This window comes from Stegodyphus dumicola, chromosome 3, assembly GCF_044657685.1.
Source record: "Stegodyphus dumicola isolate Sdum_Otavi_A_Nest chromosome 3, ASM4465768v1".
NCBI lineage: Eukaryota > Metazoa > Arthropoda > Arachnida > Araneae > Eresidae > Stegodyphus > Stegodyphus dumicola.
Window position 1 is genome coordinate 106,871,523 of NC_140770.1, and position 19,988 is coordinate 106,891,510.

Below are 19,988 nucleotides of genomic sequence, written 5' to 3' on the forward strand. Positions count from 1 at the left end.
TTTCAATACATGCATCTAGTGGAAAGATAAGAAAATAAAAGAAGGCAAACATGTTAAGAGAATGATTTCTGGGACCAAAAGAAGAAAATTCAAATAATTTTGATTTCACTGTTCTTCCAAAAATTTTCCAGAAGACAAGAAATTCATCAAATTGTTTCCATAAAACATGTTCGTTACGTGTTAATATCATGAAAACATTTTTCATTTTATCATATTTTTCTGAAATTGTAGGTCTATGATATAGCATTTATTACATTGTTTATTTTTTAGCCTCAAAATATTCCTAAGATAACAAAATGGAAAGTAATGTCACTTTATATTATGAAAAGGGAAAATAAAAATACTTAAGTTGATTCTTTAAATATATTTTCATTGTTTTTATATTTATAAATTTTATTACGCCTGCAACAAAAATCATCGAAAAACTAGGAAATCACCTAATAGAAAATTCTGCATACAAGCTGACCTATGCTGGTAAGTTGCCAAGTGTAGCGCTGCATTATAAAAGAACTCACATTTGAAATAACTGAACCCTTTTTTGAGGGGGGAATATAACAGTTTATGAACTCTTCATTCGCAAAAATGAAATAATTTTGAAATGCTTATGTTCCAGTCAAGGTAGAACCTTGTGTCTCGAGCTTGAGTATTCGTTTACATCAAGATTTAAAGCTAAATTAGTAGAGAATTAAAATAGTAGCCCATCAAATACATATTTATCAATGTATTGCCAAAAACATTACATTCCTCCTAGATGTTGAGTTACCCTCAAAATGGCAGTTATTAAAAAAAAAAAAAAAAAAAAGACAGATGAGTAAAATTAAGAACCTTTTCCCGATTCTGACTGAAATTAAGTTTCCAAAAAACTTAAGGACTTTTAAGGACTGTAACCCTCGGTTAACAAAATCAATCCTCTAGAGATTTTGTAAAGAACGAGTGTTCCTTCTTGAAAGCCAGCAGATATGAGATGGAAGCGCAACTTTCATATTCCATCTTTTGAGGTTTCTCCACAAGTAATTCTTTTGCATCAGTAGAGGCCAAAATCTGTTTCACTCAAACATCTGCCCGTACGTATGTAATTTTGTTAGAATGGCTTTCTTCCTTCCATGCCAAGTAGAATGCTACAGCACTAACAATATACTACTTAAATAAAGCAAAAACATCTTTGTTGTGATCTTCATTCGTTTTCAATTAGGACAGAATTGCAACTGTGGGCAAGAATAGCTAATCATTGACGCTTAACCCTTTCAGGACGGGCGTCCCATATACACATTCCCTAGGAACGTCTCTAACAGCCGGGCGTCTCATCCACGCATCAGTAAAGATCGAGGACAGGTGATGCGTATATGCATTTTAAGGTGGAACGTTTTTCTGAAGGCCACTAGATGGCATCCTGTGTCCATTAGTTTTGAAATGAACACAGTTTTAGGTTCCTGACCTTGAGTTTGATATATTCGGCTTCACTTTGGTATTTTACTCATCAGCTGTTGGGGGGGGGGAAGCATAAACATAGGTGGGCTCTTTAAATCCCTGCCTTCTAATGAAAACATTCTTGTATCTGATTTATATCCAATTCCTTTTTTTATTCTATTTTTTCCTCTACTATGTACAGTCTTTTAGGGTTACTGTGTGGAGTTTTTTTACGTTTTGAATTGCCTTCAGATATATTTCAGTTCCTTCTTTTTTTTATTTAGAAAAGCCTCACCTCCAGTCTTATTATGGCGGGAAGGCACTATTTATCAGAGGAAGAATACCCTAGTATAGTTAGTGAACCATTTACTAACGCAAATGAGAGCACTGATTCATTTTCTAAAGAGTTAAAAAGTGATACTTTTTCTAAGAGTTACAAAATGATACTTCTCTGTGCTTCGAGATTTACCACACTTGTTTTCATTTTAAATTTTGTTACTTCTTACTGTAAATAGTCTTTATTGTGTTCTTTTTATTAATTTAAAATTTTATTGATGGATTTTATCAATTAAAACTTATTATTAAGTAATAAGTTTTAATTAGAATAGCGCTTACGAAAATTATTTTAGAAGATAAGCAATTTTTTAAGTAAATTTTCATGTAAAATAACAAAAAAAAAAAAAAAAAAAAAAAAAAAAAAAAAAAAAAAAATTTTTTTTTTTTAATGGCTAATTTTAACATATGTAAGAGCTCAAGTAATAATCTAAAATGATACCAAAAATTACGATGCTAGAAGCTAAACTCTTGTTTTTCTGATTTTTGTTATAAAATTAGGCTTCGCGATGCAAAACCCGTCCTGTATGGTGACTGCCTTCGATTCTCCTCTGTCTCGCACGAGCGTCTTAAACAAAGGTGCGCCGTCACGAAAAGGTTAACAAAGAAAAATGAAGGTGCATTCAAATGATAGAACTACTTTCAGTCACTTCAAAAGAATGATTAGCATGTCATTTAACCCATTCAGGGCCCGTGTCAGGTATATGCGGCACAACGCTTCCACTCCTACTAGCCCAGCTTCCTGTATACGTGACGCAACGATTCTGCTCCTACCAGCCCAGCATCCCGAATATGTGACATTAAAACGGAATGATTTATTTGAATTTTTAAAAGCCAGTAAATAGAGCTAAGTGGTAATGGCTTGATTCGTATGGCATTTGATCTTCATGTACTGGCATTAGTTTCTGTTTTGTGCTTCTGGTTTTGAGAGATTAATTGAAATGAACAAACTGGAAAAAGACATCTTCTCGGAAGCTTTCTCGACGCGTAATGCATCTTGCTCGCATTTCTCAGGAAAGAGCCAGCGTTTTTTTGTTTTTCTTACACGACTTAATAGGTCATTATATATAATGCCTTGAATGGTCATCTCTACATGTAAAGTCTGTCTGTGTGCGTGTCTTTCATTTGCGCTGCGCGTAAGCTAACAGACCCACGGCTACGAAATTTGGTACATAGGTGCATCTAGACAAGAGCCAGCGCACCTTGAAGCGATTTTTTCGAAATTCGATTTAGAATTTTATTTATTTCATATTTTGTGATGAAATCGTGTCATTTTGATACATAATGGGCTATAGGAAAGCGAGATTTTACTCTACACACTCCATTTTCACATCGTCATGAAACGTAGGCAATTAGCTATTTTACAAACTTAAAATAAATTTCATGTTTCAATAAATCAATTAAATACGAATTTATTTAACAAAGGGAGCTTAACACCTTTCCAACGGGATTTTTTCTAAAAAAGTTTATTTTTAAAAATGTACAGTTTATTTTTCTTTGATTTTAGGACACGTTAAACTTTCATCCTTGCGCCTGCTTTTACAAAAAGAATTTTGGAAAAATGGTAATATTTTGTATTTCAAAAAAATTTTTTTAAATGAAGCTTCCGAATACACGTCTCACATCTCACATCTTTAAAAATGTGATTTTGGCAACAATTTTCCTTTCTTACTGTTGTTGATAGATTTTTGATGAAATCGCATGCATCATTTTGAATAGTTTCATTCTTTTAGAAATATGGGTTTGGCAACAATTTTTCATCGTATTTCTTATGTCACTGTTTTTGATAAAGTTGTTATGTAGAGTAAAATTCTATGTTTTTTGAGTTGCTTTCAATGTTATTTTTTGATTATTTCACTGTTTGTAAGATATTGAAAATATTTGCATGATTTTTTTTTCCTTCTACGGAATTCATTAGGATAATTAATATTTGTATTAAGGAATATAGCTTATTTCATTGTAATTTTTTTCTCTTGAAAATATAAGATAAAATATCATTAATTATGCTTTGCTTTTTAGAATTTTTTGTTTTTTGTATTCTTTTATGTTATTTATTGCTCATTTCACTGTTTTTAAGATATTGAAAAGTTTTGAGCGATTTTTTTAGGAAGCAAAGTTCTTAACCTCCTTTATACCATTTCAGTTCTTAAGATTTTGCAAAGGGAAGTTGGTTAATTTATTTATTAGGATAATTAATATTTGTAGTAAGGGATATTGCTTATTTCATTGTAATTTTGTTATATGTAATAACTTTTTTTTTATGAAGTTGTTATGCAGAGTAAAATTCTACGCAGTTTTTAAATTTAACGTTTGGTGTTCCCTTCAGCCATTTTTCCGGTACATTTTAAAGCGAGACGAAGGCTGGCAGCGAAGCTGCTAGTTATGTAGACACAGGCATTATATTTTGGCATATAATGTATTTACTTTAATGTAATTATACATAATGTATATATTGGGAAGAACGTGATCAGTAACAGATATCCCGCCAGTGGGGGTCTTTCCTTGATCACTTTCTGGTCATTGTGGATGTTTTTTTTTTAATTTAGAAAAAGTTTTCTAATATAAACCTGATGTCACACAGTGTATGAGGATGAAATATTTTTTAGTGTCTTTTGAAGAAGTTTTGGGACACGTACTGGGGTTATATTCATTTTCATTCCGTTAGCCATGGCTAAGAGACCTTACTTAAAAACTTAAAAATTTGTTCAAAATAACCAGATACTCCACCTTTCCGCCTAACCTTAAGACAGTTTCCGAAAATTTACGCTGATGGAAAAGGTAATAAAGGTAGGAGAAGATGTGTTGTGTGCGCTAAAGCCAATGAAAAGCAAACAGCGTATTTTGAGTGCAAAATATGCAATGTAGGACTGTGTGTCGATCCTTGTTTTGAATTATTTCACACACAGAATTTTTAAACTGGAATTTAATTGCCTACTGGTAATTCTTTTTTTTTTTTTTTTTTTTTTTTTTTTTAAATTTCATATTTGTAAAATGTTTTTCATGTTTTTAGTATTTATTTCTGTGTGTATAGTTATGATTTTACTATTTTGCCTGTTTAATTTATTTCTATTAATGCGATATTCTTTATATAAATACACATTAAAAACAAGTACATTAAATACAAAGCTTCAAAAATTGAAGTCATAATATCAAAATGCACTTCTTTTTTTAAAATTAGGCTTAACTGCCGAAAATGTGCTGGCCAGTGGCGACGTTACATTTCAGTTGGTCCGATCCCATCACTGCTCTTTGTTCTCTCGGTGCTGGTCCTTAAGGAGTTAACAACACCCAAAAGCAATAAGCCAGCCACCAACATCACGGAGGAAAACACCAGGTTGAAAATTATTCAGGCGACGACCTGCCAATGTCTGAATGGTTCGGCGAATTCGATGCGAAAGTGTTAAAGACTTTCCAGTGTGATGTACATAATATGTTTCCATTAAAATTCATGAAATGTCTTGGAACATTACCAGTCTTCGATCAGAAAGGGAGTGATCACTGTATTCTAAATAAGATGCAATGTAAGCATTTTTATGCCTATGATTTTCATAAAAGGGAACATCGACTTGCCAGACAAAGTGCTATCTTTCTACTGGCTAAAAACGTGACTTTCAAAATCAAATCACTGGAAGAAGCATTTTTAAATCTGTTGAGTTCTTAACTGTAGCCTGTCAAAAATGACTAGGCAAAAAATTTTAACCTTGAAAGAAAAGGACAAAAGAACTTGCCAAAGAAAAACTGCATTTAAACTGGAAATTTCCAAAACAACATGGTAAAATTTACTTCAAAGAACTATAATTGATAAAAAACAGATAAAAAATGTCCACGTCTGAAGGCAGTGCAAAAAGGACAGAAAATGAGGAGATAATGAAACTTCGTTTCTTAAATGATTTCAAGTTAATGAAACTACAAAAATGTTCCTGTTTCTAGATCTGCTTTGCCATGAAAAGTGAGACTTCGATAAAATATTAGGAGAGAATTTTGCACCGACTGATGGATGGCTCAAAAGCTGGAAAGAGAGAAATGTTATTGTTCATTGGAAAGTGCATAGTGAGAAGCTGGACGCAAATAATCATGCGAATGAAAACTGGTTAAGAGATGTTTTAAGTGAATACAAGACACACAAAATTTATAATATAGATGAAATTGTGTTACAGAACATTACCAGAGCACACATTAATATTTAAAGTGAAACAAGAGCTGCATAAGAAAGTATGTCTATGAATGTGCAGTATGGATGCAGCAACTAAGGAGACACCCTTGGATACTGGCAAAAACAGAAAACATCAATATCTGAAAGGAGCTCTAACTTAATGCAGTAACAAGAACTTACGGATGAGAAATAATATTTTTCTGGTTCTACTTCTTGTTCTTTTTATTAATATTTTGAAATAAGACAGCGAACTGAAAAATGAAGGGGGGAAAACAGCTTTAGTGTTGCCCTCTGATTTTGTTCTGAAATTAGTATTTCTTCCATCATTCAGCCCTTGACTTGGGTTTTACAAAAGCTCACAATAGAAAAGATGCCATTTCAACAAGTATGATCAAAACTGAATCTTTTTGAAAAAGCATGCACTTTGAAGGAGGTAACTACGGTATTTTTGCTAGAGATAATGCATATTTATAGCCAATGCAAGGGCAATCAACTAAAATTATATTTAAAAAAAAGTTACGAAGATTCATTTTATGTCAATTAATGATGATAATATTGAGGTAACATGTAAAAAAAATGATTATGATTATATTAACTGTTAAAACATCTGCAGATTTTATGATATGGAAGAAAGTGATGACGTGCCAACATCAAATGAATCTAGAAAAGCACTGAAACTTCTAACTCTAGAACTGAAAGCTGGTGATCAAAGTGTTAACAACAGTTTTAAGAACTTGAATATACAATGGAAAAACTGTTGATAATATGGATCAAATACGGAGAGAAAAACTACTTGTAAAAATGCAGAACTAAATCAAGCACATAATTATACAGAATTTTTTGTTTCAAGATAATTTAATTTTAGCAATAATTTGTAATTGTTAGTTTAAATATTAATTATTTTATTAGCTGTTATTTATTATCATATTGGATTAGTTTGCAATTACAAGTCGCCATCTATTAAACTCAGCCACTTGATAAACTCCAATACGTTTGGAATGAATATTATTTTAATAAACAGTGGGTATCGTATGCTAAGTATTTTTAAAATAAAAATTCTTTATTCCATACATAATTAGAGAAAGCATTCTGTTAAACACACACATCCTCTTATTTAGTTCCGAGTAGAAGCCATCCACTCTGACATTCAACAAACTCTTAGCATATTCTGCTCTAAGCAGCAGAATCATCACCTGCAGGGATTATATTCAAAGAATGATTCATAAATGATATTCTTATAATGAAAACTTGGTATAAAGAATAATAAACGAAAGGAGAAGTTATTTACTAATGATTTCATCAATACATTATGAATTCTATTATACCCTATATACTATATATGCTCAGGTATCTGCACTTATGTAACATCTGCAACTTAATTTCTGGAAAGGAATATCACGAGGAAATATTAACCCAAACATCTACGCTAGTATTTTAATGAAAGAAAAATTACTACTAAGATACTGCATGAGTAGAAGATAAAGGTTAAACAAACTAAAACTAGTCTTCTAGAAATTCAGTTACACCCACTGGCAATGTCAGCAAAAGGTAGGGTACCTCAGGAAATCATTAAAAAGCTTGAAAAACGAGGCATCGCAAATATTAAGTTGAACAAGATTATTTGCTGTGGAGGATACTTCTAATTTATGACAGTAAATTGACAGTTTGTCAGAAGATAAGCACCAAATGAAACAAGAATTAGTTTTGCATAGTTTAGTATTTAAATTTACTTACAAACTCTACCAATCCTTCGAATTTGGAAAGTTATCATATATTGCTTCAGAAAACAAATAAAAATTTTTGAAAAATTAGGAAGGGGGGGAAATGGTACAGACCAGGTACATCATATAAATCACAAAAAAAAATGAGAGAGAGGGAGGGCATTCTTTAAATTCATATGATTTTAAAAAAAGGCTTTAATTATATAATATTTGTACAGTAAGATTGGAGTTTTATTTTTAAAAAGGGAGAGAAGCTCTGTTTCAATTCGGTTTTCATTTTTCTTTTTTTCATTATCATCTGTCTTTCTCTGGCAACACTAATATTTTTTAGCCACTAATTTGCAAAATTATGTATTAATGCATCCATTTTGTTGCAATATGAAGATTTTTTTAACGGATGAAAATGTAAAAGTTACTGATCAGGTGCAAGTTTGGTGGCTCCCCCCCAAGATTCTTAAGAAAGTTTTTAATACAAAGATATCGATATTTTATCATAAATCAGCAAACATTAACTATATATAAAAATTAAACATGGTTTGAAGATTTAAATTATAAATCTGAATTATTAAATAAGAATTCCATGCTACAAAAATAAATAAATAAATATATAAAACATGTTCTTCAAATCTTAAGGTAATTTTTTTACACTATTCTCCAAAAGTACACAGCAATCTGTTTTCTATTTTAAAAAAAATCACAGAACAGTGGAGACTTGACTTTGTACAAGCCTCAGCAAACAGCAGCTATCTAGGCAGTTTCTATTCATGTTTCTTTTACTACTAATCAATTCCACAGGCTTATATTTTAAAACTAAGATTTAACAAAAAATACCACGATTTGTTTATAAAAACAGTTATAAAAATACAACAGAAAAGAACGCATATGAAATGATGATGTAGTTTGACTGAGGGATTATTATGAGAATGGCTGCCAGAAGAATGGTTAAGCATACATGGTTGCTAGAATTTGGCACATTCTGAAAATTTACTGACTACTAAGGTGGTTGCATTTAATACATAAGTACCAAAATATATGTTGAACGGAATACTTTTCTATTCTCTTAATAACTATTTCGGTCTTAAATAGTTATTTCAGTATTTTATAATTTTATCTACTATATCTAGTTTCACTTCACAGAATTACTCAATATTCTTCCTATCAAAAGCAATAAAAGAAATAGATAACTCTTTAATGTTATACTGTTCCCTTCAAAGCAATTTTCAGTAAACAATTTTACAATCTGTGAAAATATAGTAATAGGACAATTTAAAAAAGTTATTTTCTTCTTGGCGTACAACTTTATTTGATGAAAATTAATGCACATTCCTGAAAAATTGGCACTAAGTTAGTCACTTTCAACATATGGCTTCAATTTCATTTCTTGCTAAATTTCCAGAATTCATATTTTATACAAGAAATACTGTGAAAATTAAATGTAATTACTTATTGCGACTAATATTATAAAGAAATTAAATAAGAGGTTAATAGAAAATTTAGAGTGAGTAAAAATATTTATTAGTACTTACATAAATGCAAATGCATGGCTAGTCTGAAAATATACAGAATTGTTAAGGGGCAAAATGCTGCTTACTTTCAGGTGATGGAAGTTCTCTAATAGCAAGAAATCTCTACATATACGTATATATTAATTGATATACGAGTATCAAAGAAAAGTTTAAAATTTAGTTTCTGCATTCAAAATGCAAAGACTGGGAAAAAAATATTTAAAAGACTTTAATCTTATAATACTATATTAGTACTTTATCATTCATAACAAAATTTACTTCTTTAAGAATAAAAATATTTTAAAAGACATATATCTATATCCTAAAAAACAAGACTTCTTAATTCTTAAGACATCCCAATCTTTATCAGAACAGTAAATAAAATTTCACGGAATGATATGGGTATACTTTCAAATAAAATACACAAAATACCATGCAGAGAAGAATTATCCACAATTCTTATTTAGTGACACTGATTTATACAAAAATGGCCCATCATTTATTGAATTAAAGATTAAATATTTATTTTCAAGCAAAAGTGTAATACCTTGGGATCCTATGCTCAAGTGGCCAGGCTGTGATGTTAACTGTGATAAAATATCTGAAACACCTTTCATTTCTTCATACGGATCTAAACGATTTGCTCTTAGATAGTCTAGAAGTGCTGCAGGAAATTTTTTCCGCCACAATATAAAATCCATCATATTTCCATTACTTTTCAAAAAAAAATATTCAGTCTGTTGTAAATAATATTTCATATGTAAAGACCGTAATTTTTTAGCAAGGTGCTCAGCCACCTTCTTTCGCTTCATTACTACATCTTTGTTAAGAATATTAGATTTATCTAACTTTATTCTTTTTGCTTTTGGACTGCTTGGAATGATAGAAACTTTTCCTTCACAAAACATCAAGCCAGACAACAATTTATTCACAACAGATAGACGAGATACCACATCAACAACATTATTTACAGATGATACTACTTCTGTGCGACTTGAATTAGATGAAGTTGACGGCCTTTTAACAGCAGTTCTAACTTGAGTCTGAGTTGAAGATAAAGCTTTTTGTGGCATGCTAGCAACTTGTAAAGATTGCCCGGGAGTACTAATCACGACTTTTTGCATAGTACTAGCAGTTGATAAAGAAGATACTGCTGCACTAGCTAGACTATAAGAATGAACTTTAGTTACATCACTAGATGGTGCTAAACCTGCAGAAGATTCCAATACCATTATTTGCTGAGGAGTAGCACCGCCAGCTGGAGTTGGTGGAGCTATGCGCAAAGCATAAACATCTGGCATGCCGCTGTTCAAGACAATTCTTTGCGTCACAGAAGTCTGAGAAACTGGCTGAGCAAGAATTGCACCGCTTGCTGTCCGTTGACCACTTGTGACAACATTTGTTATATTTCCCACAGTCTGAAACTGCTGTTGTGTGGAAGCACTGGCATTCACTATAGAATTTTGTAGTTCGACAGCATGGAGAGAGGAATTTGAAGTTGTAGCTACTAAAATATGTGCTACCTCCTGTGAGGATGTTACTGCACATCTTGGATTAACTGATAATGATTCTGATACAGAAGTGGTATTAGTCCCTAAAATTAAGAAAACACATATCATACACATATAATAACAACAATAAATAAATACTTTTCTGCTTAAATCAAATAAAAATCATACTTCCACAAACATTTTAGAGTACAATTAATTCTATGGTTATATATAACAAGCAAACTATATGCCCCTTCCAAAATGTATCAATGAAATTTTACATGTGAATGCAAAGGATCTTAAAATTTCACATTTCACAAGGGCATATATATTGCTATAAATACACTTTTTTAATAAAAATTAAGCCTTTTTTACAAGTTTACATTTTACAACTTATTACATGGCACAAAAAATTCAATGCAAATTCATCAAATATAAAAGCAGATGATTAAATCACCATTAAGTGAAAAAAAAATCATAAAACTAAAAACAAGCATTATGTACAATACATTAAAAGATGGAAGTGCCTGTGTATAACTGAATAAGATGTGGTACCAATTGAACTGATTTAAACCTTTAAAGACAAACTCATGCATTAAATACAAAAGCTTCTAGAGAATTTTTACATTGAAATTAGGAAGCAAAATAATCTAAATTAAATAAAAATTCTTAGTGCTATTTTGCTAAACAGTACAAACCAAAATTATTAATGTTTCACATATTTTATTATAAAACTTATATATTGTACAGTATGTAACAAATGAAAAATAAAGAACATTTTTAAAGTAGATATACAAGTGCCCAAATACAGAGTAATTCAAAATGAATGGCAGAAAAAGGAAATATAAGTGACTACTGCAATGATTTTAGTTTCCAAGTACAGGTTTAACAAGAAACTTTCCAGAAGCTTATTCAAGATGGCAATGTCATCAACAACAATGAAAAAATGGGGGCTTATCTACTACTAAAATTTTAAACTTTATTTATAATTCCAAATTTTCCCTAAAATATACATCACAAGGTCACAAAGTGGGCGAAACAGTCTCAGAAGATTGGCAACTTATTTAACATCATTTATGGATAACATAACATAGAAAAATATACATCTTACCCTCAAAGCCTCAGGAACTTAACTGAATGTGCTACAAGCAGCAGTGTGATATGGTATAAAAGCATCTGCAACCATACCTTGCAAATTTTGCTGGGTAATGGTAATAAGAACTACTAACAAACAAAAACACAGTTCTGTGTTAATTTGTAAGCATGGCTGAAGTTGAATGGTTTTGTAGACACATAAGTATTAGCTTCAAGAGCCATATTTTACTTACATAAGAAAGAAAACAGGCATAATTTAAGATTTCATATCATAAAAAATCTGCATGGATACTAGAACATAAGAATTCTCCAACGATAAATATTTCAATGCCTAAAAGTAACTTCATTTATAGAATAATAAATTAGGTTATTTGGATATGGCAAATCACACAAGGGATATCTCCATAAAGGAAGATATGCCTTTAAAGGAAACTAGCTCAGGTTCACTTTACACATGAAGAAAATCACGAAAAATAACAATACAGCCAGCCCATTCGCCTGGGATGAGACCCAAGGCTAATTTTCCAGTATTCAACATTCTTAACCACTCGACTGCTTGTGTGTGTCTTACAACCAGATGGTGAGCTGCCATATTGGTATAGACCACAGAAATCAGAAGTAAAAGGAGTGACGTCTAGCAAGTTTAAAACTCCTAAAGTTTCCTGTCCCACTTCTTTTAATGGCTTTGTCAGACTACTACATAAATGCAATTCTATGTGTTTTTTTGCTACTTTAAACATACTAATGCAGGGGGATTTCATAGTTTCAGGAGGAGTGTGTTAGCCTTTTATTTACCCATCAAGTATTTAGTTTTATTTTATAAATATAAAAAACTACATTTATTAAAATTTTGACATTTGGAATAAGGGGGAATGATTATCTAGCAATGCTGAAAGGGGTGCATGGAGTAGCAAACTATCACAGTTCCTTGTGATTTTTTAACAATTAGTTTTGTGCAACCTATATACAGATAGATAATTTAAAAGACAATGAAATTGTATCCAAATACGACTAATGTATTTCAATAATAATGTTAAAAAATATGGTACATAACTGTAGCTCTCCCCAGACATCTTCCAGTTAGTAGATATATCAGCAACAAAAACACAAAAAAATATTATCTAATGTTACTAAATGTTTACTAAAAAATTTCCCATGTGGTAAATATCCAAAAGAAAATAATTTTTACGGCAAATTTGACAATTGAATTGATAACAATAAACATTCTATATTACTGTTTCTAGGGAAAGATACTTACTTGTATTACCCCCCTTATTCAAACACATGCATATTTAGTTTGTTTTCTCTATTATAAGAATATATTTTCAAATGAAATATTAAAAAACCTAAATATTTATTGAATGAAAGAAAAACATAATTTTATGATAATCATTGAAAAGTTTTGATTTAGCTTTTCCAACATTAACATTTTTCAACATTACCCATTAAAAACTGATTTTTTAAATGTCAAAACATATTTTCATTAATATTTTATGGTAATCATTAACTAAAGACTTATGTATAACATAAAAATAATTTAATTAAAAGTTAATGAAGTAAAATTCTTTATGATGAAAAAACTACCCCTTCTAAAAAAATTCATATTTCTTTATTATAAAAATATTAATTTTAATTAATGCAACATAAAACCAGTTAAAGCAATTTAAAATATTTATAAAATTGCTCAAATTTTCATATTCAAATTATTGATCTAATAATCATAATTCAGCTATGCTGTATTATTTTAAGCATATTAACCGTTAAAAGCTAAGTTTTAATTTAACTAAGTTCTGAATTTAAACAAACATTTAAATAACGTTTAACTCTACACTTTGTTACCAATGTAAATTATATGCAAATACTTCCAATAAAGGTATCATTAATTAATTATATGCAGACACTTTTCCTAGGTGTTAAAAAACACCAATAAATTATAACACAAAAGAGCAAGAAGCAACAAACAGAAAAAAAAATTCCGATTTATGTGAACTCAAATTTGGCCAGCTTTTAATTTTATTTTACATCTTTAAACCTGTAATTAACTTGCATTTGAAACACCAATTCTTCTCTTCTGTTATTATTCAGAAAATACTGATAATTTCACACTACTCTGCCTTATATTAGAACTAGCTTCAAAAAAATAATGTGTGCCAAAACATAATAAACTATGCTATATGTCACATTTCACACAGATCTTCAAAACTTGTAGTTAAGTTATAAATTTTGTTCCCGGATAATGCAGTTATTTTATCTTTATATACACAACACAGTTATTATTGTATTGTTTGGTGCAGGAAAAGCAGAGAATGGAGTTTGATATTATGTATTTCTCTTAATTTTTTATAACCATGAAATGAGTTGTCAGAGGAATCTATTACATTTTACGAAGCTTTTCATGTTAAATTTTATTAATCTATATATATATATATAAAAAATCCATTTTATGGAGCACATTAATTTTAATTTTATTTTGCATTGTTATATATATTAAAACTATATTCCTTACTACATATTTTTCAGCTGTTGGTGCTATTTATTTATTACATAAAGACAGGCAAAATTAGCCCCAACTTATGTGCTTTTCATCAGTTCTACCCATCATGAAAATTTGTGTATTACAGATACATAAAACAACATGCCACTGTAAACTTAAAAAAAAATATTGTCAACAACAGAGCATCTTTGATTGCAAAAGCATTTCGCTATAATAAAGAAGCTTTACTTAAGAGAAACAGACAACAAAGTGCTATCTAAGTATCTTTTTTCAGCTTCCATTTATGATAAGGGGGGGGGGGGGTGAGGTAAGCCAATTGATATAGTATTGATATCTATGATTTTTTGATTGACTGTTAACACCTTAGATCACCCTACTCCATGTTTTGCTACCTACTTAACCCAGAATATGTGATGTCAAGAAGTTCACACTCCCACTTTCACAGAACTTACAGCAGTTGAAGCAGAGGATAGGTAATGAAGAATATAATGGCAAGGGTATTGCAAAGAACTAGCATATCACGTTAAGCATCTTCCACAACAGACACAGCACTAGCATTAAAAAGCTGCGAATGTCGGTAGGAACTTTGTTGTGTATTAATTCATAACGAATTTAAAATTTGTATACTAATTCTTAATCTACTTAATAATATTATTTAAACAGAATTGTCTTTTGAATGCGCTATACAGTGGTGGCTAGAATTGTGGACACTTTTGGAAATTTTTATGTTTTTGAACTTTGTATGCTTATAGAAAACGTTACGTTTCACAAAATACAACCTTGTACATATCATTTGAAAGAGAATTTATTACTGAATTCAATACAAAACACAAAATTCAATTATTTGCAATACAAAAAAGTTAAATGATAATAGTTATCGATATACATTAGATAGTGAATAGGGTACCCTTTATTTTTGATTACAGCTTCACATCGAGGTTTCATTGAGCTGGCAAAGTTCAAAGTATAGAAAGTTCAAAGACTTTCTATAAGCATACAAAGTTCAAAAACATAAAAATTTCCAAGTGTCCACAATTTTGGCCACCACTGTATTTCTTAAAAAGGTAATGAAAAGAATTATACAGATATAATGTGGGTGATTTTCTTTTCTAGCCTACTACCCTTTTCAGATCATAGATTGGTGAGCAGCTGCAGGGTAATATTTACTATATAAAGATGATAATTTATATAATTTAATTTAGCTTTAATTACCAGTTTTTAGATTTCACATATTTTATGAGTTAATTTTAATATAGTTGTCCAGCACCAGTAGATGTTCAAAGATTATTCAACAGTAAAGTTCAAATTAAATATATTCAAAACTTTTTTTAATTATTTTTTTCCAACGTAACAACTTAAAATATAATGTTGCATGTTACATCTGTATTTATGCAATAAATTCATTTTAGTAATCACAGTCTCTCTTCTTTTCATACCATTCACTTTGAATTATGCTATAAAAGTCTCTGCATAATCAATCTGATGTTAACAACAAATCCATATTTTCAAAATTGTGATGCTAAAACTTTTATTATAACTTTCCAATTGCCTTCCTCTAAATAGTATCTGCTCAAAATAAAATCCTACAGAAATTAAGAAGGTTATTCTGGCCAACTATCTGGATTAGCCAAAAAAAAAAAAAAAAAAAAAACTTTTAAGGCATTCATACTTCTTTAGAGAAAAAAAATTCTTGAAATGTAACTCTTAGATGATGCAAAAACACAGAACTATTCCTATTTAAAAAACTATGATTTATATCTTAAAATTACTTCATACTGCAGAATTAATTAAAAAACTGTTAGTCATAAAATAAAATAAATAACAACCTTGTACTTGTACAGGAGTGACTACATGCTGTAGCTGAGTCCCTAATGCTACTCTGTGATACTGAAAAGCACTGCCTTCCTGTATGCCACCTCCTTCTGAAAGAATAACAGTTGCAGGAGCTCCAAGAGTATTTGTCACGAAAGCAGTACGTCTCTGGTCAAGGGAATGCACTGAGCGAACAGTTGAAACAGTCCGTGAAGCAGAATGCGTAACTTGTTCCTCAGCCTTTGGCTCTTTATTCGATGCAGTAACATCTTTTCGAGCTTGGATCATGACCCTTAAGAGTCAGGTAACTAAGAAAACAAACTTTGCATTAGATGATCCGGTATCTGCCATAATAGAAAATGCAATAACAGGATAATTTTATAAAAATTCTCAAATGGTACTAAAATTTTAAAAATTTTAGAATGAACGAAAACTAAGACATTATATATAAACTTCTATTACAAATTTTAATGCTTAATATAAATATGTGACGAAAACTCTTGGATCTAGCTTTAGTTAAAGAAAAGAAATTTTTCACTTTCACCAAATCTTGTTCCAATCGATAATCCCCCCAAAAAAATATTAAGATAGTTAATGAATCAGGACACTATTACCAAAACAACTTACAAATTACATTCATTTTCAAGATATATGGTTATGAATTAGTAATAACATGAATGTCATCCTTTTGGATATTAATTGGGAAAGATAGGGAGAAGGGAAATCAATGCTTCATTAACACATAGAATGCCACCAAATAAATATATGTAATGAAAGCACAATTTTGGAAACACAGATGCAAGAACACCGATATGTAGATGTACGAAGATACTTGATGTTTAGAGCGTCCATCCATTTTGAAGAAGAAGCAATTGAACCGAATTAAATTCCATATTTTATTGAAATCCTCATTTGTGGCCACAATTCACTTGGCACTCCAACCGCGCATATTTCCAGAACATTTACAATTTTGATACTATAGCGATAGAAGAGATCATAGCAGCACATAGATGATTGCAGCAAAGCATCTGGCCAGGAGAAAAGCACAAGCAAAAGTGACTCATCAGTTCAAAGGAAAAGGGGGAGGAATCAAAAAAGTTTTGGTTTGCAATTATTTTGATTGGGCAAGAGGTAAATGCATCAAGCATTAGGATTTTTAGCTCATGGAGGTAGGCAGTAAGAAGGGAGAGGCCCTAACCAGTTTTCCTGATACACTGCTTTGAAGTACTGGTGATCCCTTTGTGGTGACCTAAACATTCAGTCACTAACCATTAAGATCAATGGGTTTTGACACGATCGGATGTAAATATTTTGTAATTATGTAATAAATATACATATTAATCTATATATTTCCTTTTTCTACAATATTTCAGAGTCCTAAGTATGTGAAAAGAATACATTTTTAAACAACATTTCATTCTGAATGGAATTAAATGCTATACTTTTCACAGAACAGTTTGCTCAGAATGGTTTAATTTGAATGAAATATTTTCACAAGTTTTCATTAATTACATTAGAAAAACATTTTAAGGTAATTCGAGTTTATTCGATTAAAGATTACAAAAATTAAGATAAAAGTTTATTGTATTACTAATATTAAAATTATGCATTATTTCTTTTCCATTTATACACCTTCTTCCTAAAATACTTTCTCAAATGTGACATTTTTTAGTTTCTCAGGCAACTTTTAATTTGAAAACTTATAATTCGAGTTAATAATATAAACTTATAAACTTCGAAAACTTTTAATTCGAAAAAGTCAATTTATAATTAATCCTCTATTCAGTCCATTTCAAATTAGAGCACCTTTTAATTTAATAGCGAAATACTTTAAATAGTACTTAACTTTTTCTGAATATTTCTGAAAGGAAACAAAATAAGGATTATTTTTTAAATATTATTTAAAACTTGCAATTGACTTTTATAAAATGTAAGGGGAATAATTCTTTTAATTATACTTATTAGATTTTTTTACCCTTAATTTCAACAATACATATTCCAAAACTCTTCATTATTACTTTCTTAAGTACGCATCTCATAGAAATTGCTTTACAATACCTTTTAACAGATTGCTTTCCAGTAGTTTTATATATGTATTTGTAAACAGGACTTAAATTTATGTTTACAATTCAATGTTAAGGTTTATTATATAGTATTTAGATAATATTTTTAATCACTATAAATTTAGACGCATTTAATACTTAGATTTCTACACAGTTAACTTTCACAGGAATTTATGAATGAATAAATCCTTCCTTTCAAATACATTTATAAATAATTTAATTAATATTTACGTATTTTGTTAAAGGCAAATACTTGCTTTTTGCAAACATATGCATAAATACCCATACATACTTCATACTTTTCATTTCCGGTTTAATTTCTGTGCATTTTTCAAGTACAGTAATTCTAAATAATTTAGCACATACCCGGAATTTTTACATAAGAAATACGTATAACTATAATTTGAATGAAAATTACATTTTAATATGGTCTCAAAGGTCAGTTTTTATTCGAAATTCCTCCACGATAGCAGCTTTGACTTTAGGCAGACAGCCCTTGCATGCCTTTACTCTGATTAATAAAAACTTAACTGACCTATGTGCCCAATTACAAATATTTTAACATGAATACTTTCATATTTACATTTAGTCATCAAGTTTCAAACTTTTAACTTAAAACACATTTTAGGATGCATTCATTATCAAATTCAAATTTTCTAGTAAATATATTTTGGCAGAGCACTCAATACCTCTTTTAGTGATTTTACCCAGTTTAATAATTCTCTGATAATATAATAAATAATAACTATCCATTTTACATTTAAACATTAACCACACTGTCATCAGATCGCAAACTTGATTGCCTTAGTCTGCATAATACTGTTTCATTCACAGAGTTCACAAATGTATCAGATTTCTGTTCCACACACTTACGTAAAACTACATAATTTTACACAAATGTGTGGTTATAAATCAAGGAAAACTTAACTCATTGGCATATCTGTGTGTATATTTATTAATTTTGACGGGTATTGCAGCATTTGGTTTTAGTTTTCAATTAACCCAAATAATTAAAAAGTATAAACCCAAAGTGATTATTTTTCAATTATAAAAAAATAAAATGATGAGTTTGAAATGAAAGCCTCTCCTCTGAAATTTTTTAAAAAGTACATGTTACAATAATATGCGAATGACAAAAAAAAAAAAAAAAAAAAAAAAAAAAACTTTATTTTAAACATTTCGGTATTTGGAACATAAAATAAAAATAGCAAATACTCTATCAAGGGTATCGAAAGACGTATTCAATTTTAAAGGTAACGTAAAGTATTTTTCATTCTTTAAGAATAATTTTCGCTAAATTTATATTTTTGTAGTTCAACAGCTTACAATTTTATAAAACAAATTCATAATCAAAATCACCGTTGTTAGTTATTGAAAAATTCATCAGGCTGTATGAACAGTTCTCAAGCACTTTCGGTTTTGACTGCAAGCCATCACTAAAGATCTCCAAACCAGAAGTAATGGATTACACTGGTTTTCAACCTCCAGATCACAGATGAGTCGTAATTATAGATCATTTTATAATTCTGTTTTCTACTTATCATTTAATTTCATTTTCTTTAGTTAAATTTTTGCTTTTATTCTGGCTTAAAAACCTTGCACAATGTCTGATGTTCATGCTGTCCCAATTCCGGTTTATAACCGATCAGACCCATCTTTATGGTTTATTATGTGTGAAAGTACCTTTGCTCTTGCCACCCACAAGTCTATCACAGAATCCATTACTAAATATAATTATGTAGTTGCTCATCTTCCTCCAGATATTGCATCACTAGTGCGGGATTTACTTATGAAACCAGACCCTATTCATCCATATACAAAGCTCAAAACTGAGTTAATAAATCGATCAGGAGAATCTTCTCAGCAAGAAATTCGTCAATTATTATCTGGAGAGAATTTAGGTTCTCGAAAACCT

At 30.1% G+C, this 19,988-nt stretch overlaps 1 protein-coding gene across 5 annotated transcripts in view; it reads right to left on the bottom strand.

Annotated features, from left to right (window-relative positions):
* The window catches only part of dom (domino helicase), a 220,359-nt gene that overhangs the window by 183,710 nt on the left and 16,661 nt on the right, over positions 1-19,988 (bottom strand). For all 5 annotated transcript variants that reach the window (XM_085813136.1, XM_085813138.1, XM_085813137.1 and 2 more), the window contains exons 2-3: positions 16,025-16,318; positions 9,667-10,713 (exon numbers count right to left, since the gene is read on the bottom strand). In XM_085813136.1, the coding sequence (XP_085669262.1) occupies positions 9,667-10,713; positions 16,025-16,298 (1,321 nt within the window). In that variant the 5' untranslated portion in view covers positions 16,299-16,318. The remainder of the gene's footprint in view (positions 1-9,666; positions 10,714-16,024; positions 16,319-19,988) is intronic.